This window comes from Dipodomys merriami, unplaced genomic scaffold, assembly GCF_024711535.1.
Source record: "Dipodomys merriami isolate MVZ:Mamm:240054 unplaced genomic scaffold, mDipMer1.0.p SCAF_28, whole genome shotgun sequence".
Classification (NCBI taxonomy): Eukaryota; Metazoa; Chordata; class Mammalia; order Rodentia; family Heteromyidae; genus Dipodomys; species Dipodomys merriami.
In genome coordinates, this window is record NW_027204270.1 from 13,915,896 (window position 1) to 13,938,728 (window position 22,833).

Consider the following 22,833-nt stretch of genomic DNA (forward strand, 5'->3'; position numbering starts at 1 on the left):
TTCTTTCTTTTTGTCAACCATGGGGCTTGAACTCAGGGCCTAAGCACTGTCCTTGTGCTCTTTTGCTCAAGGCTAGCGCTCTACCACTTTGAGCCACAGTGCCACTTCCCATTTCCCAGTGGTTAATTGGAGATAAAAGTCTCACAGATTTTCCTGCCCGGGCTGGCTTTGAACCACAATCCTCAGATCTCAGCCTCCTGAGTAGCTAGGATTACAGGCATGAGCCACCAGTGCCTGGCCTAATCGATTTTATTTTCATTGACTGAATACATTTCTCATAATGGATCGATTAAAGCAACCCCTGGGAGAGACTAACAATAATAATAACAAAACGATTAATGATCACAGTATTAAGTAAAATGAGGGTTGCAGTGTGAGTGTAGATCTGATCACCCACAGCTACCATGTGACTGACGGGGTGGGTAACATATTCAGCCCAGATACACTGGCCAACAAGGTGACTGCATCTGGAGCTGGATGGAGCAACATGGTATGAATTTTTATCACACTACTCAGAACAGCACGCAACTTCCAGCTTATGAATTGCTTCCTTCTGGAATATTCCACTACATAATTTTGGAATGTCATTGGCTGAAGGTAGTGGAAAAGCAAAACAGTGACTAAGAAGGGGCCACTGTCGGTGTGTGTCAAGGGGTAGTAGTGTCGAGGGGCAGCCCCGGCTCCTGGTGGCTGGCCTCACCTTCCTTCCATCCATGTGAGGTCTTACTGTTGGTATTTCTCAAGGAAGGAAACTGTGGCTTGGAAAAGCCATGTACTGTCCTGGTGAAACTTGTCCCAGCATGAAAATCCCCTGGGGAGCTTCTGAACCTGTACCTTCCGGAACCCCAGCTAGCCCTGAGAAGCCTGTGGCTCCTGCAGCACCCATGCGTCTAACAAGCTCATTAAAAAAGCATCGCTATCTTTAGTTGTACAAACGAATTGGCATTCACCAAAGTAGTTTATGAATACAGTGTTTCTTGACCAATGCCGCCCCTTTCAAGCTCTTTTAGGGTTCCTCTCCAGCAAATGGAGGAAACACCACCTTCAAAGCAAGTGCCTCCCTCCACCGCCCCAACTCACATCTGTAGTGTGACCCCAGCACACCCCCTGGATGCCAAGGCTGGGGTGCCTGAGAATCTTGCCCTCCCGTGTCCAGGGCTCCAGGCACATACAGAGGGCTCCATCTGGAGCTGGACGGAGCAACATGGCGTGAGAGTTTATCACACTACTCAGAACAACATGCGACTTCCAGCTTATGAATTGCTTCCTTCTGGAATAGTCCATTGCATATTTTTGGAATGTGGTTGGCTGAAAGTAGTGGGGACCACATGGGAGAGCTAGACAGTGGGTAAGAAGGGACTGCACATTTCCACCCAGAGAATGGAGGCTAACTCCCGCAGGTTCTACCAGGCTAGAATCTTCTCTGTCCCTACCAAGTCTATGTACCAACTGGACAAGGGAACTATGACCCCTGTCTCCCTAGAGACTTGTCCCTGCTGCTTTCTCCACCCTGCCTCCTAGACAGTGGGGGTGGGGTGGGGGTGGAATAAACACTGAGACAGGGATGACCAAGGAGAGAAACAGCCATGCTTTCCCACCAGTGCTGACGCAAGGAGGGTGGGGTCACAGCTCTGAGATCTCAGCCCAGGGCTCTGCCCCTGTTTGAATTCAGGTTCCCCTCCCACCCATGGGACACAGAGGCAAGGGAAGCCTCGACCTGCAGGCATGAAGACAACAGCCCCTGGAATTAACTGGAGTATGAGAGCAGAAAACAACACTGAGCCAGGTCATTCTCCATTGCAGCCATCAGGGGGAGCTATTGGCAATGGACAGTTTGGTTGCTCTATGGAATAATGGCATGGAGGCTGGGTAGTTGTGGCCAAGCAAATCTGAAGAAAAAAAAAAAAAAGAGAGAGAGAGGAAAGGAAGAAAGAAGGAATTATAAACTGGGTACCTTGCCAGGATTTTTACACACTTTGACCACATTTGAATCCCACAAGCATTCTGCCAGTCAGATGGCTATGGCCTGAATGTTGGTGTCACTCCATTCTCCAGAATTGTGGGGAATCATTTTGTATTTTTACCTTTCCTGCTCCAGGCTAGTGCTCTACCACTTGAGTCAACCTCTACTTTCAGCTTTATGATGGTTAATTGGAGATAAGAACTAATTCTCGTAAGTAGCTAGGATTACAGGCATGAGTCACTGACACCCAGCCAGGCTAAGGTGCTTTGTTGGGGCAGCCAGAACAGAATAAAACCGTATTGATCCACCCATTCACTTATTTTCAAACAGAACCTAAATTGGGAATTCAGCTGTATGCCGGGGCCTATTCTTGGGGCTAGGAATCAAGGGAACAAGACAGGCAAGAAAGTTTCCTACTGTCTAAAAACTTGTCTCCAATTTACAGAAACTGAAACCCAGAAAGGATGTCAAGTTCCCTTCTCAGTCGTGAGTAGAGGAGCCAAGGTTGGAATCTAGGCCAAAGTTTTTATAACTCCAGGTCACCTCCCTCTGCTCAACTCTATGACGGAGGACTGAGGAACACAGGGAGCACCAAAGCTAAGAGGATGGGGTGAGAGGAGACCCTCAGTATTCCCAGAGTTGGGGAGTTACTACAAGAGTTCTCACTGAGCAAATATTTCCTATGTGAGAAGCTGTTTCTTCTATGGGGAGAATGCTGGGATTAAAGCCAGAGCCTTATACTTGCTTAGCAGATGCTCTATCACTTGAACTGTGCCTCCAGCCCTGTCTGCTTTTAGGTTGTTTTTTTTTCTTTCTTTCAAATAAGATCTTGCATTTTTGCCCAGGGATCCTTTCTCCTATCTATGCTACCTGTATGGCTGGAATGACCGGCATAAGCCAACCCACCCAGTCTGTTTGTCAAGATGGAGTCTCACTAACTTCTCCTCCCCAGGTTGGCCTTCAACTTTGATCCTCCTATCACTACCTCCCAAATAGCTGAAGTTAAAAGGGTGAGCCACCACGCCCAGCCTGGGAAGCTGAATGGCTTTTATTTGGATCTTTTCAATCTGACCATGAGGCAGACATTATTGCCCTCCGTGGACCGTACAGATCCTGAAACCAGAATGGTTAAGTGAGGTTGCTCTCGGTCATACAGCTAAGAGATGGTGAGACAGAGATGGAAGCCCTGGACAGTCTCATTTGACGATTCTTCTGTGCCATGTTGTTTATTATCCCCCCCCCCAGGCTGCCTCAGAGGGGTGGGGCCACAGGTCTGTTTAAATAGTTGGGGGGGCGGTTGGGAAGGTGGCTTAGTGGAAGAGTGCTTGCCTTGCATGCATGAGGCCCTGGGTTCAATTCCTCAGCACCACATAAGCAGAAAAAGCCAGAAGTGGCGCTGTGGCTCAAGTGGTAGAGCTCTAGCCTTGAGCTGAAGAGCTGAGGGACAGCGCCCAGGCCCAGAGTTCAGGCCCCCAATCAGCAAAAAAATAAATGAATATAAATAAATAAATAAATAAATAAATAAATATATAGTCAGGGGAGGGGGGAATGGAGCTCCCTTTATGTACAGACTCCCACCTAGCCCTCACAGTGAGTGTGTGAGTCCTAGGTAACTCTGCCCAGATGGGCCGATAGAAGATGGCAGGGGAGAGGGGCTGGGGGAGGGCAGGCTCACTGAGCTTCTGCCCCAAAGTGTGGCTAAGGGAGAGACAGAATCGTGGGCAGGAGCCTGAGCTTTGGGGTGAAGTGCTTGCTGGTGCTCACGCCTTCTCTTCAGGTACTGGGAAGAACAAGAACCAGAGGTGGCCGTCCCTGTGGCTCCAGGAGGAGCAGGTGAAGCAGCCACGCTCTCTGGACTAGAGCTGGGATAGCCTGGCACAGACCCCACTCATTCTCTGAGACCGAGCCTGGCATTCTTTCCTGATAGCTCCTCAACTCTTCTCTTGATCCTGTCCCAACATACAAAGCCATGGTAGGCTGGATGGCACAGGAACTGTTGGGGCGGTGGAGAGCAAACAAGCCAGCAATGGCCTGTGAGCACCAGAGGCTTATTTCCCGGCCACCATCTTCACAAAGGATCTGGAGCTGGAGAAGTCTATCACCTATCCCAGGGTGCCCAGCAGTGGGAGGGAGAGCTCAGACCAGAAATCCCACTGGAAAAGCCACCCGTGCCCACCTTGCACACACATTGCCTGAGGCGGAGCATTGGAGCTGGAGTCCGGTGCAAGGCTGGAACTGGGGGAGGAGCAGCCGCGGGGGTGGGGGCCGCTCCACCTGTCACTGCTGCCGGCCAGGACGGGACAGCACCCCCCCCCCCCAGCCATAGTTCCCATCCATTGTCACCACACTGTCTTGGCGTTGCTATATTTAAGACGGTGAAGCAGGCTCCAGGATCACATTCTTCACCCAGTCCTCACTGAGCAGGGAGCAGGAAGAGTCAGAGGACCCCTTCATTCTAGAAGCCTCTTCTCCTTTCTTCTCCGAGACACTTGAGTGGATCCAGCTGCTTTTGTGAGTCACCTTCAGGGATTGGGGTGAGGAGGGAAAGCTCAGAAAGCGAAATCTCAGCTTTCTGTGTGTGTGTGTGTGTGTGTGTGAGAGAGAGAGAGAGAGAGAGAGAGAGAGAGAGAGAGAGAGAGAGAGAGAGAGAGAGAGAGAGAGAGAGAGAGCCCAATCTTCATTGTGTTCCTGGGTTATCTGAGCTGAATCCTGTGTGATATGAAATTTCACCAAAAAAAAATGGCCCTTGGGGACATGCTACCACTGGCATTTCTGCCATCACCGGGCAGCCATCAGCAGGACTAGGGTGAGCTGGCAAGTCGAGCAGACTTGCAGCAAGCTGGGTAAGCCCTGCTTGGCCAACCTACTGTCCTGGGATTCTGAGGACTTCCCCAGCCCAGAGATTGACTGGCAGGAAACAGAAGCTCCACTGGGAAACTGAGGCTCTGCCTCACCTACCAGGGTCATGTCACCCTAGCCCCCAGGGTGCCAGGGAGCCACAGCTTGTTCTGGGCTACGTGGGATGCACCCGGGCTGCGGCCACCCTTCACAGCGACCCTGCCATCGACTCTTTGTAGGACTTGGCTGGCCACGACTCTCGATCTCCAGAAAAGGGGGAGAGGACTTCCTAGGGTGGGGGGAGAGGACTTCCTAGGGTGGGGGGCTTAGCAAAGGCTGGGGTGCTGACCCCCCCTCTTGGCAGGCCCACATGGAAACCTCAGCCTGTGGGAAAAGGGCAACAGAGGCCGCAAACTTGTCCTTGCTTAATCCCACACGCCAACTGGTGCTTTAAAAAGCATTGATGGCTCACCCTCTAAAGTGGGGGTCTGGCTGCTCCCAGCCTTGAGGCTGGGGACAAGCGCCAGGCAGCTCCGTTGTGCTAATCAGGATGGAGCACCCAGGGGCAGGGAGCCAGCACGGATGCCAGCCAATGCCAGCCAACGGCCAGCCTGGCTGCGGGAGCCACTGTGTCCCAGGACAGCAGAGCCTCGCCCTGCTCCAGCGAGGATGGAACCCACAAAGCCCTGTGCCATGAGGAGGAGAGGATGCAATGGGCGGGGCTGGCTATTCCTCAGGGTGTAGACGTAGCCTCTTCCATTGGGCAGCGTCAGAGTAAAGCTGGAGGGGTGACCGTTAGTGTCGCTGAGAGTCGGAAGAAACCCACAGAATCGGGGGCAGCCCTTGGTGTCCACTACTCTGTAGCAACCCACTCTCCTTCCTGTTGTTCTGAGTGGATGCCCAAAGGGATCCAACTTTCAGGACTCGGAAGGAATGAATGACCAGTAGTTTGGCCTCTAGCAGCCTGAGTCCCAAAAGCCCTATAACAGCCCTTCTGGGGACCAGAGGGCTCCCCACCTCACCATGGGCTTACAGAGAATTCCCCAAGGTGCTGCATTCCAAAGACAGTCTACATGTGTGCATAAACATACAGGTGCACACACACACATGCACACATATACGTATGTGCAAAACGTGTACATGTGTACAAGCACAGGTACACACATACATATGCACATACACATATACACATGTGTATATGTGTATGTGTATATGTATGGGTATACATGCAAGCTCACACATGTTTGCACATTCATGTGCAGCTATACACACCCGTGTGTATGTGCACCCAACATGCATATACGTGTGCACATGTATATACTCACATGTATGCACACTCGCATGTGTGTACACATGCATATACAGGCACACATGCACACATGCACACGCACATGCACACGCACATGCACACACCGCCACCTCTGGAGAGGCAGAGGTGTCATCTCTCCTCCTCTGTGCTCTCCCAGGCAGGAAGTCTGCCAGCCAGAATCCCCCACTAGAGGAGGTGAAAGCTATTTCGGGAACCCACCAAGTGTCCTGCAGCTTTGTCATCAGAAAGGGCACCCCCAAACCCAGCAGTGGCACTGAGGCCCCGGTCTCAGAAAGAACTGAGTGCAAACCCCACACACAGCCGCAAGCCCAGAGCCTCCCACACCCTCTGCTGGCCTCTCTGTCTCTGTAGTTCTCTCTGCCCCAGGTTGTGGGTCAACCTGGTCCAAGTCTCCTGGGCGTCTCAAGAAGCTCAGACCTGAGATTCAGGAATACAAAGGAGTGACTTGTGCTTCCATTAAAGAAAGTTCATGTGGCCCACTGTGTCCCCAACCCTGCCTGGCCTTGAGTAGGCACTTGACCTAGAGGTCAACAGAGCTGGGAGCTGAGTACAGCTCCCAGCCTATCATCCTAACTACACATCACAGTTCAAAGCCAGCCCAGGTAGGAAAGTCCATGAGACTCTTGTCTCCAATTAATCACCAGAAAACCAGAAGTGACACTGTGGCTCAAGTGGTAGAGCACTAGCCTTGAGCTGAAGAGCTGAGGGACAGCGCCCAGGCCCAGAATTCAAGCCCCACAAATGACAAAAACTAAAACAAACAAAAAAAGCAAAAGGGAGTGGAGGTGTGGCTTAAATAGCAAAGTGCCAGCCTTAAGCAAAAAAAATTCCAAAAAACAAGATCCTGAAGCCCTAAGTTCAAACCTAATATTGGGATAGATAGATAGATAGATAGATAGATAGATAGATAGATAGATAGATAGATAGATAGATAGGTAGATAGGTAGATAGATAGAAAAATAGGTGGATGGGTGGGTGGGTGGGTGGATGGATAGACAGATAAATAGTTGGCTGGGAGCATGGCTCAGTCTTAAAGCTTCTTCCTGGCATGCACAACCCTAGGTTCTATCCCAAGTACTGGGGGGAAAAGTCACATCTATCACATGCAAAGATCTGAAATAACTAGTAAGGGGAGGGTTTTTTGTTTCCGGAGTTCTTGTTTTTGTTTTTTGAATTTTGCTTGTTTGGTGCAGGTTTGGGGAACTGAACTCCGGGCCCAGGCACTGTCCCTGAGCTTTGTTGCTCAAGTTTGCATCTATCACTTTGAGCCACAGCACCTCTTCTGGCTTTTTTGGTACTTAATTGGAGATTAATTGGAGATTAATTAATTAATTAATTAATTAATTGGACTTCCCTGCCTGGGTTGGCTTCAAACTGTGAGCTTCAATCTCAGCCTCCTGCGTAGCTAGGATTGCAGGTACAGCAGCACACGGAGGGGTTTTCTGCACTTGTAAAGTGCAGATGAGAAGCATGCAAGGATCAGAGGAGAGAACGTTCTAGAGGAGCTGTCCCTCTTCATCTCCACCCTCTTAGGGAAATAATGCAGATGTCTGACACTTGTGTGCTACTTCGTAAGCACCAGGAGCTCACCTAACCTTTACGGCTGCCCTGGGCGGATAGCAGACTCATTTTACAGAGGAGAAAACCAGGTCCTGGAATCCAGGATCATACTCCTGTAAGCTAGGACGAAAGTGAGGCTGATGGATTCCATTTGCGGGACCAGCCCTGCGTCTCCACGCGTAACCCTGAACTCTCGAGCTAACTAATGTAGCATCCTCAGGTGGGGCTTGAAAGCGTAGCTGCAGTTAAGTGGCAGGGGCGGGGAGAGGCCCTGCCAGGAATGAAGCCCGGGGTGCAGGTCGGGGTCAGGGGTCGGCATATGCAAAGGAGAGTCCACCCTTGGACATCAGTGCTCAGTGCCTGGAAGCTAAGGCCAGGAGGGGATGGCCACACCCCAGACAGCATGGCCTGGCCAGGCTGGCTGCTGCCAGCAGTGGCTGGCAGGAAGGATCTGCTCCTGAACAGGGAGGGGGAAGGGGGGGTCACTTCCTTAGATGCAGAGGCACTGGGGAGGGGGTGGAGAAGCCAGGCTCAGCACAGACAGGTGTTCTCTCTCTCCAGCCTCGGCTTCTCTGTGTGCTCCCTAGAGAGAACCCCTCCCCTCAAAACCCTCCCAGAGACAGCGTGGGAGAGGCACCCGATGGGATGACCGTGTACCCTGGTCTTGCCAGGTTGTTGTCTTGCAGCCATGACTCTGCCCCACGGCCCTGGAAGCGCTGGGGAGTCCCAGGCCCCCCAGACCATGCAGGTCTACAGGCTGGAACACCGGCAGGAGGAAGAGCAGAAGGAGGAGCGGCAGCAGAGCCTGCACATGGGCTCCTCTGTGCGGAGGAGGACCTTCCGAAGCAGGTGGGAGCACGGAGGGCCCCCTCCTTCGTGCCCCATTGTGTGGGAGGAGGCCCAGCTCAGCCCTCTGGAGACCCCTGTCTGACGGGGAGGAATCACCCCCAGCCTCAGGAGGGAGGCACGGGTTTGCTCCCTGGAGGCCTCAGTTTGAGGCCTCCGGTTCCCTGTCAAGCAGCGCAGCCCTATAATCTCAGCCAGACCCCCTCTACCCGCCATAACAACCCCTTCTCTTGAGCAGTGAGGAAGAACATCAGTTCAGTGCCGCCGACTACGCCCTGGCCGCCGCCCTGGCCCTCACAGCCTCCTCTGAGAGGTCCTGGTAAGTCATCTGGCCGACTCAGGAGGAGGCCCCTTCCTGCCTCACAGCTGGGCTCCCATGGGAGCTTAAAGAACTTGCTGGAAGTTACACATGGAGGGAAAGTAGTCAGGTAGGAGTGTAAGCCCAGAACTGTCTCCCCGCAAAGCTTACACACCCGTCCTCTGGGAGCATTGTCCCCAAGGGGCCAACACCATCAGCCATGCAGGAAGGGCTGGAGGAGAGAGGAAGCCAGAAGCAGGCCACAGAGACAGGACTTCTGAGTAGGGCTCCAGAGAGACCGTGGCTGGATGTAGGAAAGACCCTGGGTTGGGGTCCCTGAATCAGGGTCCTGTGACAAGTCAGTCGTGATATGAGTCACTGAGCCTCAGTTCCCTGCCTGACCACTTCTTGTTGTTGTTGTTTGTAGTAGGGCTTGAACTCAGGACTTGGGCGCTGTCCCTGAGCTCTTTTGCTCAAGGCTAGTGTTCTACCACTTAAGCCACAGCACCACTTGCAGTTTTCTGGGGTTAATTGGAGGTAAGAGTCTCATGGATGGGCTGGGAAGGTGGCTCAGTGGTAGAGCGCTTGCCTTGCATGCATGAGGCCCTGGGTTCGATTCCTCACACCACATAAGCAAAAAGAAAAAAGCCAGAAGTGGCGCTGTGGCTCAAGTGGTAGAGCGCTAGCCTTCAGCTGAAGAGCTGAGGGACAGCGCCCAGGCCCAGAGTTCAGGCCCCATGACTAGAACCAAAATAAATAAATAAATAAATAGATAAAATAAAAAAATCTCACGGACTTTCCTGCCCAGGCTGGCTTCAAATAGCAATCCTCAGATCTCAGCCTCCTGAGTAGCTAGGATTACAGGTGTGAGCCACTGGTGCCTGGTGCCTGACCACTTTCATAAGAAAACAGGCCCCCAAAGGCTGGCAGAGGAGCCCTGCAAATTCTCCCAATAACCAAGCCTATGTTAGGCACCCACTGTAGGCAGACCCTTTCCAGGTACCTGGACACAAATCAGTGTTTATCCTCAGAAAGTGTAGGGCACCAGTGGCTCACACCTGTAATCCTAGCTACTCGGGAGCCTGAGATGGGAGGATTGTGGTTCAAAGCCAACCCCCAGAGTAGGAAAGTTTGTGAGATTCTTCAATTAACCAACAAAAAGCTAGAAATGAAGCTGTGGTTCAAGTGGTAGAGTGCCAATCTTGTACAGAAAAAGCTAAGAGAACCAGGCACTGGTGGCTCTTGTCTATAATCCTAGCTACGCAAGAGGCTGAGATCTGAGAATCATGGTTCAAAGCCCTCCCAGGCAGGAACGTCTGGGAGGCTTTTATCTCCAATAAAGCACTCCGAAAACTGGAAGTGGCACTGTGGCTCAAGTGGTAGAGCGCTCGCCTTGAGCTGAAGAGCTGAGGGACAGCGCCCAGGCAGAGTTGGGCATGGGATGGAGGTGGCCAGGCCACCCCAGGCCATGTTGGAATTCCCGTGGCCTCTGCTGTGGCAGGGAAGGTCAACTGAGGCGGGAAGCTGTGGATCTAGAGGAGCGCGGACAGAAGCGGATAGGCTTTGGCAACGACCTGGAGAGGACGGAGGTCAGCTGCCTGCGGACCCAGCGGCTGCTGCGCCAGAGCCGGGACTGGAAGGCACTGCGGAGGCAGGTGGGTGCGCCGGGGAGCCCCCACAGCCCCCTTCCCCAGGGGCATCCAGGAAAGGACCTGGGCTCTGTGAGTGAATCCTGGCACCCTGACCCTTTCTAGCTGTGTGAGCTGGGCCAGGTGACTCGCTGTTCCTGAGCTTTAGCTTCAACCAATCTGTCACTCAGATTGGTGGTCACAGCTCTCAGGGGAGGTGGAGGCTATTCCTGCTGACCATTGCAAATCTCAAGTCAGACCTCTCCCCCTCCCCCAGATCCTACTTCCCTGGGTGTTTCAATAAGTATTTCCCACATTTCTCAATACTGATCATTCTCATCACAACCCGATGGGAGTGAAGCAATCACTATCATCATCCCCATCTTCCAGGTAAGAACACTGAGGCTCTCCTTTGATCCCACAGCCAGCTAATAAGTAGCTGAGCCAGACCTGACTCCTAGGCCAGAGCCTGAGTCCTAGAGCCTATGCTCTGTCCACTTGGCCACACTGTCTCCCAGCCAGTGAGGACAGGCCCACACAGTCTGACTCCAGAGTCTCCGTCTTAGAGCTAAGGCAGGAAGAGGAGGTCCTGGCTCATAGGCTGTTCCTGCCTCCAGACAGAGGAGAAGGTTCGGGAGGCCAAGGAGCTGATCGAGCTGTGTTCTGGCCGGGGCCCCTGGTTCTGGATCCCGCTGCGCTCACACGCTGTCTGGGAGCACACCACAGTCCTGCTGACCTGCACCGTGCAGGGCTCTCCGCCACCCCAGGCCACCTGGTAAGATGCTCAGTGGGAGGCAGGGTCCCAGCCCTGCCCCTGGTGCTCCACATCTGAGTTCCTTACAGCACAGTAAAGTCACAGGCCCACAGACCCTAAACTGCGCCTACCCCACCCCCAGCCCCATAGAGCAACAGCTGCCGGGGAGCCTCAGGCCCTGGGTTATTCTTAGCCACCTCCCTGCCAGCTTGGGGCTGGAAGACAGAGCCAGCCCTTGTTTAAAAAACAGCATGCCGCTGGCAGGAGAAGCAGCTGCTGTGAGCTGCGCCTCTCTGGAGTCAGGGGATGCTGGCAGAGGCAGGACGGGGGCCACGGGATGGGAGAGGAGGTGGAGAGCATGGAGCCCCACTGGAAGAAGGGGCTAGGGCAAAGAGCCTGTGTCTCAGGCCTCGCTTGCTTTCCACTAACTCAACCCATGGTCTCAGGCGGGAGTCTGAACTGGTCCTGCCTCAGTTTCCTATTCTGTAGAATGAATGAGTCCAGGACCTTCTATTCAGGTTGCAGGGGATTAGGATTTAACTTCAAAATGACAGGCTCTCAGAACTTGTGCTGGGAAAGAACCAGGTATAGAGGTACATGCCTGTAATCCCAGCACCTGAGAGGTTGAGGTAGGAGAATTTATACATTAAGGTCAGCCTGGACTACAGAATGAAGCTGTGACTCAAATAAGATAAGAGGGAGGGAGGGAGGGAGAGGGATGGAGGAGGGCAGGTGGGCAGGCAGGCAAGCAGATGGCCTCTCCTGGTATGTGTCTACAGCAGAGCCCTAGACTTTCCTAGCTCTAGCTGGGGGCGCCCCTGAGCAGGTGTGGTAGAGAGGGGCGTGGCCACACCCTGATGGAGACTATTCTCCTCTTAGTAGAACCAGTGTTGGCCAATCTCCCCTGGCCTAGGGCCCATTGCCTGGCACCTTGAGGAAGGAGGAAGGGGTTCCCACAAATATTTACTAGGAGTGTCACCAGCCTAGCCCTTGACTCAGGCACTAGAGATGCGGGAATGAAGCAAACAAGGAGAAGCCTGGAGAAGCATGGACACAGAGAAAGATATTCACAGTCACGTATTTAAAATCAAAGAGGAGATAGAGGGAAGGAAGTGGAGGATCCAGGGAGGCTTCTTGGAGGAAGTGACACCACAGGAGTCAGATCTTGATGGTGAGCAGCCCATTCATGGTCTTAACAGGAACGAGAAAACAAGTGCACAGGTAGGTAAGAACACAGAGGGGAAAGCGGCTCTCGGACTTGGACCTGGACCACTTGTCCCTTATGAGCCTCTGGGCCACTTACGAAAGGAGACTCTTAGCCCCATTTCACAGGTGGGACTACCGAGGCTCAGGGAGCTTGTATGGTTTGTCTAAGGTCACCCAGCCCATGGGAACCAGGATTTAAAAACTCAGGGTTCCTGCCTCCAAGCCCACAGTGCTTCACTGGCCCAAAGAGCAGAAAGTGACTGGCACTGGTGTTTGTTCACGGAAGTGAGCCTGGCACCATGTAGGGTTCTGGGTTTCCGTGGGGACCAAGGCAGTCCCTACATATAAGTGGCCCAGTGGGAAGACAGCTTCCAACACGGGCCAGGGCTAAGTGGGAGTCAAAGGCTCAGCTGTCCAGCCCTGCGGCCAAGCCCAGCCAGCCCTGGCACAGACACCCACATCTAAATCACTCATGGAAGTCTCCTGGGAAGGGCACTGGTTTTCACCTCTGCCAACATCGACGAGATCACGTCAATGAAGCCAAGCGTTCCTGAAGCAGGGGGAAGCCAAGGCCAGGCCCCTCCAACCCCAGCCACTCAGGTAGCACCCTGCTCCCCAGCTTGGGACTGGCTTCCTACCACCACCTGCAGCAGGGCCAGGCAGCGTCCTGGGTTTGGATTCCAGATAGAGATGAAGCGCTAGGTCCAGAGGAAGATCCCAGATTCCCAAACCGAGTGTGCTCAGGTAGCAACTATTGAGCACTTACTGGATGCAGTCCTCTCAGCACACAGACCTCACTGCAGCTAGGCGAAGTGGAAGTGCTCGGCTGGATCACTGGGGATTGGAGACACTGAGAGGGACCCAGAGAGAGGCTCAGAGTTGGGGCCCAGCTGGATGGAAGGAGCTGGCAGCACCCCTGCCTGGTCCAGGGTCAGAAGCAAGGTAAAGTTTCCCAGGCACATCCAAGGTGGCCCCTGGGAAATTGGTCTGTAAGAAATCCCAGTCTGCAGGGGCTCCGCCCAGCCCCAGGCCTCACAAGGGAGGGTCACTGTGTAGCCACATAAATGGCCACAAATCTAACTGACACCTATTAGAAGCTACCTCTCAGCCAACCACCCTTAAAAAATAAAAAGTATAATATCATCGGGCACTAGTGGCTCACCTTATAATCCTAACTAATCAGGAAGCTGAGATCTGAGGATTGTGGATCAAAGCCAGCCTGAGAAGGAAACTCCCTAAGACTCTAATCTCCAATAAACTACAAAAAAGCCGCAAGTGGAGCTGTGGCTTAAGTGACAGAGCCCCAGCCTTGAGAAAAAAAAAAAATGCTCAGGGACACAGCCCAGGCCCTGAGTTCAATCCGTAGGACTGGCACAAAAATAAACTCAAACCTCAAAAATATATGCGAGAGACTGGGAAGGTAGCTCAGTGGTAGAGCGCTTGCCTTGCATGCATGAGGCCCTGGGTTCGATTCCTCAGCACCACATAAGCAAAAAGAAAAAAGCCGGAAGTGGAGCTGTGGCTTAAGTGGTAGAGCGCTAGCCTTGAGCAAAAAAAAACAAAAACAAAAACAAAAAAATGTTCAGGGACACAGCCCAGGCCCCGAGTTCAAGCCCTAGGACTGGCACAAAAATAAACATCAAAAATATATGCGAGGAGGTGAGGGGTAGACTGAGATAAATTTAGCTAAATAATCTTAAAACCTCCCTTCCGTGATTTTTATAGGGCCTCTCTGAGCCAGGTTCCACCCCTTCCCAACCACTCCAGTTGTCTTCTTGAATGTTCTATTACGGGATGTGCTCAGGACTTTCCAGCCACATATGGGCTGACCGCAGACAGGAGCTGAGGCCCTGTCTGCAGGGCAGGATGAGGCTGGAGGCTCGGTGGGAGGTCCCGCCCAGGCCAGCCTAGGGTGTCTGGAATGTTCTTGACAGGTGTAGGATGAGGGCCCTATCCCTGTCCCTCCCCAGACCTAGGTGAGCTGGAAAGATGGGGTGCCCATTTGGGGCACTGCCCTCCCCACAAGCAACTCAGGGCCCCTTGGGCTGTGTGGGTGTGGCCCTGTTTGGTAACCCTGGAGACAAACAGGGAGCAGAGGATCCAGATCCAAGGATGGAAGCGCCCTGACACTGGAGCACCCTCTACTGGCAATGGAAGGTATACCCGGCTCTCCAGCCTCAACCACGAGCACTGGGGCAGAGAGACATACTCTCAAAGTCACTTTCTTTTTTTTTTTTTTTTAGTCCAGTCGTGGGCCTGAACTCTGGGCCAGGATGCTGTCCCTCAGCTCTTCAGCTCAAAGCTAGTGCTCTACCACTTGAGCCACAGCGCCACTTCCAGGTTGTTTTTTTTTTGCTTATGTGGTGCTGAGGAATCGAACCCATGGCCTCAAGCATGCAAGGCAATCGCTCTACCATTGAGCCACCTTCCCAGCCCTCAAAGTCACTTTCTGAGACTCCCTTCCATGGTCTCCAGCTGCAGGGTGGGGTCCCAGCCTGCCTCTGGACAGGGGCAACATGCAAATGAGTCAGCATAGCAGCCAGATGACGCCCACCCTGTGTGCTGCCGACAGTGCTTAGTGGGCTCCAGCCTGGGGAAGAGCAGGCAAGCTGAGGCTGGAATCCAGGCCCGAGACTCCACACCCTTCCTGCTCAGCCGCTGACCGCCATAGCCGTGTGTCTCCACAGGTACAAGGATGATGTGCGGATTGACCTTCGCCTCTTCCCCCCTGGAAAGTTCCGGATCATCAACAACTATGGATTGCTGACACTGGAGATTAGGAGGTGAGGCTGGGAAGCAGAAGGGAATCAGGACCACCAGGCCAGCACCCCCAGATCAGAGTGGACCCTGAACTCTTCCGCCCTTCCTCCAAGCTATTCCCTTAAGTGAATCTGAGTGGGACCCAGGAAATGCTGTTACACACACACACACACACACACACACACACAGCCTTGAAATACATGATTAGAAATTGGAACTCAGACTAGCAGGAAGGATAGAATGCTGAGCAAGGCATGCTGGGAAAGAGAAGAGCCACACAAGGCATGCTGGGAAAGAGAAGAGCCACACACTTATACACATGGTGAGTACATGCATGTACCCGCACACACAAGGGAAGCTGGTGGCAGGGACAGTTCTCTCTTTCAGGAGATGGTGTGAGTCTTGGTGGGGATTTGGAAGGAAGAGGAGAGTGTGGAGAGGCCACAGGGGAAGGTACAGCACAATCCTTCCCCCTTGTTTCTCCCTGGGGCCAAACCCTGTGCCAGTGCCTTACAGCCAGAAGGAAACCAGGGCCTTGTGCATAGACCCCTTTGGTTGCCATGGAGATGAGCTAGAAGGGATGGGTGTGGGGCTGAGTGAATGCCCTATAGTAGAAACAGGTTTGGGACCAGGGCTGTAGCTCAGTGGCAGAGCACCTGCCTGAGTTGGATCTCCGGCATCACCCCCCAATGTTTGATGAATCAAACATTCAGTGAAGTGGCATAGCTAGTGTGAAGTGGAGCCTGGACTTGACTAGAGCTGTGTCTGGAATTTTCTATCACTCCAACTGACACAAGCCTCAGGTTTGAGCAGGATTTGGGGCAGGTGGACATAAACACCCTAGCACAGGAGGCTAATGCAAGGAGGTGTTCAGTCAGAGAGAACAAATGGGGCTGAGGAGCCTCAAGGGGGGGGGGAGGTGGCCGAGGAGCAAGAAGCCCCCTCCCCCACCATGTGACCAGACAGCCAAATGGGCACCTCCTACCACCTGCACTGTTTATCACCAAGATGGCTTGGGAAGGGAGCTGGCCAGAACTTCCACTAGGCACATAACGGAGTGGTCAGGCTTGTGGTGAGACCCAGGCCTGAGCCTAACACCTGGGCGTGAGGCCTGGCTCTGGCATAGACTAGCAGCATGCCCTGGCAAATCAAGTCTGTGTGTGAGGAAGAGAAAGAGGAGGAAGCTGGGGAGGGGGGGGAGGAGGGGAGAGGAGGGGAGGAATGGATGAATTCTGACACCAGGCAGGGGGAAGGGGCTTGTCACCTTGAAGCTGGACTGAATTCTAGTTGCTGTGTGATTCTGGGCGAGTTGCTTCACCTCTGTGATCCTCTAGAATCCCTAACAATAATGCCAGGTGGGACATGATATTCTCAAAGCACTTCCCTCCCCCACCCCAGCTGGTTTAGGCTGCTGTTATATCTTGCATTATTTTTCCCCCAGAGGATCTCAAAGCAGAGTTCTCTAAAGATACAGGACTTTAAGCTGGGCACCGGCAGCTCACACCTGTAATCCTAGCTACTCAGGAGGCTGAGATCTGAGGATCGTGGTTCAAAGCCAGCCTAGACAGGAAAGTCCATGAGACTCTTATCTCCAATTAACCACCAGAAAACCGGAAGTGGTGCTGTGGCTCAAGTGGTAGAGTGCTAGCCTTGAGCTGAAGAGCTGAAGGACAGCGCCCAGGCCCAGAGTTCAAGCCCCACAACTGACAAAAAGAAAAAGAAAAAAAAGATACAGGGCTTTTCCGGGCTCGTACCCAGGCTCTCCCCCTTGTACCAGGAAACTGCCTTTCTGCCCAGCCATTCCCACACACAGGGGGCGTCTGGGTTTCCCACGCCACCCAGCGCCTTGGGAGGACAGCTCCCTCTGTCCTTTCCAGATGCACCGTGGAGGACTCAGCCACCTACACCGTGAAGGTGAAGAATGCCTACGGCCAGGCCTCCTCCTTTGCCAAAGTCCTGGTCCGCAGTAAGTGTACCCGCACCCAGCAGGCCAGACCTGGCCACAGCACACTCACAACAGGCAGGTGAGGACTTGAGTCTGTGCTCAGAGGCAAGGAAGGACCCAGCTCAGGGGGTCTGGGCTGAGATAGGGGACCAGGATGGCCATAGAGACTCTTGCTCCTCTGAAAGCCTTTGGAGCAAGTGAGAGTCTCCTCCCTCAGACTAGCCTGGGCAGCAGAGCCGGCAGAGGGAGGCGGGAACCACTGCCCAGAGATGAGTCTGAAACAAGCAGGAAGAGAGAGGAGAAGACTGGCCTTTCCTGAGCAATCGCTCCGTGTCACTCCACGCTCTGTCTGCAGGGGCATGACAGGCATGGATCGGGTGCCTACGTTTGGGTGAACTGGGATCAATGGATCAGAAAGAGGGGACTTTCCTCTGAGTGGATGCAGCCCCCTCCCGCTCCCCACAGACACCTCTGTGCAGGCCACAACCTAGACAACTATCCAAGGCGACCTTGGGGACCGTCTCCAGGAACATACCCCTCGGGTGTGACTCTACACCCAGCTGAGGGCCCCCAGGGACAAAGGCCATGCGTTCCCCACTCATCAGATGCTCCACTACCCTCTTGCCTTCTGGTGTGTATGGAACTCCTAGAACTATCCCTGTGGACATCTGAAGTCACAGCCCACAGCAGGCGGAGACGTGGCCATCAGCCAGGCCTGGCTCTGCTCCAGCTGGCTGCGTGAGCCTGAGCAGGCCATCCCAACTTTCTGAACTGTGGGTTCCTCATCTGTACAGGTGGTGAGCCTGCTATACTGCTGGGTGCTAATTAAATGAGATAAAGAGAAAGCAGGCCCTTGGAGAAGATAACTCCCCATACTCAACTCCAAGGCCAGGATGGGGCAGAGACTCTCTCTCTCTCTCTCTCTCTCTCTCTCTCTCTCTCTCTCTCTCTCTCTCTCTCTCTCTCTCTCTCTCTCTCTCTCTCTCTCTCTCTCTCTTCCAGCCTGGCTGTATTCCAGCCCCACCCTCCCTACCTCCGATGGCCCTTGTTAAACTCTGCTCTATTCCCCAAATAGCTCTTGAGAGGCAACTGTCCTCACAGCCAGGCCAGGTTCTTGATGTCAAAATTTGAGCTGCCCCAGAGCTCTGTGCCAGAGCCAAGCCCAAGGTCATACACAGGCCCTGCAACGCTCTGTCCATCCATCCTTCCCTCCCTTCATCCCAATCCCCATCCTTCCCACCATCAGAGCCAATGCTCCATGGACCAGTCAGCCATCCTCCCTCTAGCAGATTCCCTGTCCCCAGCATCACTCAGTACCACTCCCATCCCCATCTAATCGTATCTCCATGGCAACCACGGGACTGGTTGCAGCTCCACTGCTGGGGTGCTGCCCAGGGCTGCTTCCTGACCCCTCAGAACCTTGCTCAGGAAGAACCATTCCCTGGGTTTAGCTGGGTGACTCTGCCTCAGTTTCCCCATCAATATGAAAAGTTACCTATGGTACTGCAGTGCAAGGTAAGCACTCTGTGTGACAGCTGTTCTTACCTGTGCCTGGGGCTCCTGTTCTCGTCTCCTGTAAGCTATCAGACAGCTTCGGTGGCTGATCCCACCAGCAAACCCAGAGTCTCTGACCAGGCTGGGAAAATAGTATGTGATCCTGGTGGTGAGCTGGGACTAAGGAAGAAAAAAAGCACTTATTGAGCACCTACTATCTATCAGCCTCTGGCTGAGGGCTTTGTTCATTGGAGTCATGGATAGACCAGAACTTAACCCATACCCAAGGTTCTGTGCCCCCAAATCTAGTAGAAGGGCTGGTGCTGAGCCTTCACTAACTCCACTTGCTTTGGATTTTCAGCTTACCTGGGGAAGGATGCGGGCTTCGATTCAGAGATCTTTAAAAGTAAGTGGGCAGGGGAGGAACGGGCCAATGGGAGGAGGGCTCCTAGGCAGCTCCGGCCCCATAGCCCTTCCCAGATGGTGTCATGAGGTGCTGTCCACTTAGGGACATCACTTGTGAGCTGCTGACTTGCAGACTTACGCCTGAGCTGCACCAGCCATTGGGTGTCCTTAGAATAGAACTGGGCTAGGAAGACAAAGCCAAAGGGACAATGGGCTTGACCTTCGGGCAGTTCCCCTTTGGGGCTTCTGTGGTTTACACCTGGATGAGCTCTTCCCCCTCCCAAGGCCTGGATCCCCTTTCCTGGTCCAAAAACCCCTTTGGGAATTGCCAGTCTTGCCCTATGGGGAGGCCTCAGGGGAGGCCCAGGCTGGAGTCTCAGGCTTCGACCCTGAATTTCTGTCCCTACCCCAGGATCCATGTTTGGCCCCACGGTGGAATTCACATCAGTGCTGAAGCCCGTCTTCGCCCGAGAGAAGGAGCCCTTCTGCCTGTCCTGTTTGTTCTCTGAGGATGTGTCAGACGCGGAGACGAGCATCCAGTGGCTCCGAGATGGTGAGATGGTGGCCTTGCCCCCGGCCTTCAAAAGCACCTCCCTTTAAAGCACAACTCCAAGCCAGGGAGGGACCAGAGCCCCTAGGAAAGACATGGAGCCCACCCAAAGGAGGTCACCAGCCAACCACAGGGCACCGAGCATTGGACTGGGGTCAGGCCCAGCCAGGGCATGTCCTAAAGGAGGCAGAGACAGCTCCCAGCATGATTGTGGCCACCACCAGGGGAGGGTCTGTTCAGGCCGCAGTGGCCACACTGATGATGGCATTGAACCCGAGGCCGAGGCTGCAAGGCAGGACAGCACACACGGCCACACAGGCCCTGTGGCTAACGCAGGAGTTTCTCAGACTCAGCTAGCAGGAAGACAAGGCAAAGAACTGCCTAGAGGATCCAAGGGATGTCACAGGAAAGGGCTGGCGCGGGACACACAGCGAAGGCAAGAAGAAGTGGCCTGGCCAAGGAGAAGGAGGGCTGGTCCGGCTCTATCCGTCGTGACCAGGCCTGCAGCCAAAAGACAAGGAGTACAACTCCTCCCACCTCCCCGCCTCCCCCCCCGCCCCGCGGGTGGCTGCACCTGCTGGGGGCAGGCAGTGGCACAAGAGGTCAACAGGAGCCTGAGAAACAGCTGCAGTGACCAGGCTGAGATGGCTCTCCAGACCTGTAGATCGTCCAGAATTAAGTGCTGACAGGAGGAGGAGCGTCGGGGTGGGACGGACAGAATGGACAGCTCTGGGGTGGCGCAGGCCACCAATGCCCCACCCCAGGGACCTCAGTTTCTCAGCTGGCCTCTTAGCCAGGCCTCACTGAGACCCCCTGACTCTCTCAACAAGATTCCAGCCCCTTACTGACCCCCAACAAGACCCACTTGCTTCACTGAGTTTCTCTCCTCCGCCCTCTGAACCCCAAGCCTCCTTACGGAACCCCTGGTCTACCATGAGCCCTGGGACCTCACACGGGACCCCATCAGTCTTCCTCAATGAACCCCCAGTTTCTCACCTCACCAACCATTTCCCTAAACCCTCTCTCCCCGCTTCAGGCCGACCCCCCTTCCCCAGGCCTGTCCCTTCCTCCAGCTTTCTCCCAGAAGAATTACCCAGGAAGCCCCCCCCACCCCACCTGGCCTGGGTCCATGCTGAGCCCCAGGTGGCAGCCATAGCAGCCCTCTCCGTGTCCAGCGCAGAACTCCAGATGCGGCCAAGATCACCCACAAACCACACTGACCCCCCTCCCGCCCTGCACAGGCCGGTTGTTGAGGTCCTCCGCTCTTCGGCAAATCCTCTACGCAGACCGCCAGGCGTCCCTGAAGGTGTCCTGGGCCTATAAGGAGGACGAGGGGTTCTACAGGGTGCGCGTGGCCACGCCCTCTGGGAACCAGGAGCAGAGCACCTATGTGTTTGTGAGAGGTGAGGGGGGAGATAGGGAGGGGAGGGCGGTACTTTCTGTGGGGCCTCCTACCCTCAGGACCTGTCCTCAGCTATCAGATGAGATTGTGGGTAAGAGTCTCTCTAAAGACTCCCATAACGCCCCCAAAGGACATGTCCCAAGGGAATGGAAGGCCACCTGTGGGGGCTGAAGGACTCTGGTCATTGGGTGAATTCTGCCTCTTGGCTTTTTTTTTTTTTTTTGCCAGTTCTGGGATTTGAACTCAGGGCCTGGGTGCTGTCCCTGAGCTTCTTTTGCTCAAGGCTAGCACTCTACCACTTGAGTCACAGCACCACTTCCAGCTTATTCTGTGTATGTGGTACTGAGGAATTGAATTCAAGGCTTCATGCATGCTAGGCAAGCACTCTACCACTAAGCCACATTCTCAGCCCTGCCTCTTGGCCTCTGAACCCATCCGTGTTCTAATCTTGGTTTGATGGCTTCACTAAGCTGGGTGACTTTGAACACATCGCTTTACCTCGGTGACTCAGTTTCCCCATCTACAAAGTGGAGATTGCTCTGGGGCTCTTTAGGTGCTTGGTATAAAATGGGGCCCAAATGAATAGAATCCCCAAGCTTTTTCTGTTGGGAGGCAGGTGTATGGCTATTAATCAGGCCCTAGTACTTGAGGTCAAGTTGAGTCCCTCATCCTCCAAGAGGGCTGGGAGGGGCGGGGAATATTGGGCAGAAGCTGAGGGGGAGGGGGAGCCAGGTTCCCCAGCAGCTCCAGGCTGAGGAATATCCTCCCACCCCATCCTGGGTTTCAGATGCTGCAGCTGAGAAGCCAGGAGCCCCAGGCTCCCCACTCAATGTCCAGTGCCTGGATGTGAACCGAGACTGCCTCCTACTGACCTGGACCCCGCCCAGCGACACGCGGGGCAGCCCTATCACCAGCTACACCATCGAGCTGTGAGTCTGGCCCTGGGGTGGCAGATCCCTCAGGATAGAATGCTGTGTGGCCGTGGGGACCTGAGGGATGGCCACAGGAAAGGGGGCGGGGGGGCGTGCCTGGGCTCCATGGCCCTGCAAGTTCCAAGAGAGGCAGTGAGCCTTGTGTCGGTGGGCAGTGGGAAGCCACGCCTCTCCACGGGACAGGACAGGCTTTGAATTGGCCGACTTTAATTAGCTGGGCAGGCAGTGGCCCTACAGAGCTCAGACTGGGAAGGCACGAAGCATGGGCGGGGCTGACCACCAGGGCCTGTCTCTCACAGGTGCCAGGGTGACACTGAGGAGTGGCTGTCCTGCCATGAGGCCCCCGGGGGGACGTGTCGGTGTCCAATCCAAGGCCTCGTGGAAGGCCAGCGCTACCGATTCCGTGTGAGGGCGGTCAGCAGGGCCGGCAGCAGCCTCCCCTCCAAAGCCTCGGAAGCCGTGGTCACGTGTGCCCCTGACGCTCTCCGGGGCAGCACAGGTGAGAGCAGAGGCCCTGAAGAGACAGGCTAGGGCAGCGGTCTGAGCATGCTCAGAACCACCTCACTCAGAAGACAGGGGGCTGGACCCCATTCTAAGGAGGGGGGTGGGGACTCATACCCCCACCCTTAGGAAGCCCTAAGAAACATAACCCAGCCCCCAGGAAGTCATCGCCTGATGGAGGTGGCACCATCCTGTCCTAGGAACCCCTAGCCTGATGGAGATCACTAACACCGCACAGAGAACTGTGGGAACACAGCACTTTTCGGGGGCTTGGGTTGGCCCCAACTCCGTTATACACATGGACATGGTTCTTCCTCTCTGTCCGCATCTGCTCCAACAGAGAGAGCCTCTCTCAGGACTTGAGAGCAGCAGAGCCCCACTTTGTACGCCCCAGAAAGCTGGGCCAGAGGCCACCTGCCTG

General features: G+C 54.3%; 1 protein-coding gene across 1 annotated transcript in view; it reads left to right on the top strand.

Annotated features, from left to right (window-relative positions):
• The first annotated feature begins 4,387 nt into the window (after positions 1–4,387).
• Myom3 (myomesin 3) overlaps positions 4,388–22,833 on the top strand; it is a 43,900-nt gene continuing 25,454 nt past the window's right edge. Inside the window, exons 1-12 of the mRNA XM_070037633.1 lie at positions 4,388–4,474; positions 8,363–8,540; positions 8,776–8,856; positions 10,337–10,490; positions 11,081–11,238; positions 15,111–15,206; positions 17,061–17,149; positions 18,984–19,028; positions 19,440–19,580; positions 20,819–20,980; positions 21,767–21,908; positions 22,211–22,410. Coding sequence (XP_069893734.1) covers positions 8,380–8,540; positions 8,776–8,856; positions 10,337–10,490; positions 11,081–11,238; positions 15,111–15,206; positions 17,061–17,149; positions 18,984–19,028; positions 19,440–19,580; positions 20,819–20,980; positions 21,767–21,908; positions 22,211–22,410 — 1,429 coding nt within the window. The 5' untranslated portion in view covers positions 4,388–4,474; positions 8,363–8,379. The remainder of the gene's footprint in view (positions 4,475–8,362; positions 8,541–8,775; positions 8,857–10,336; positions 10,491–11,080; positions 11,239–15,110; positions 15,207–17,060; positions 17,150–18,983; positions 19,029–19,439; positions 19,581–20,818; positions 20,981–21,766; positions 21,909–22,210; positions 22,411–22,833) is intronic.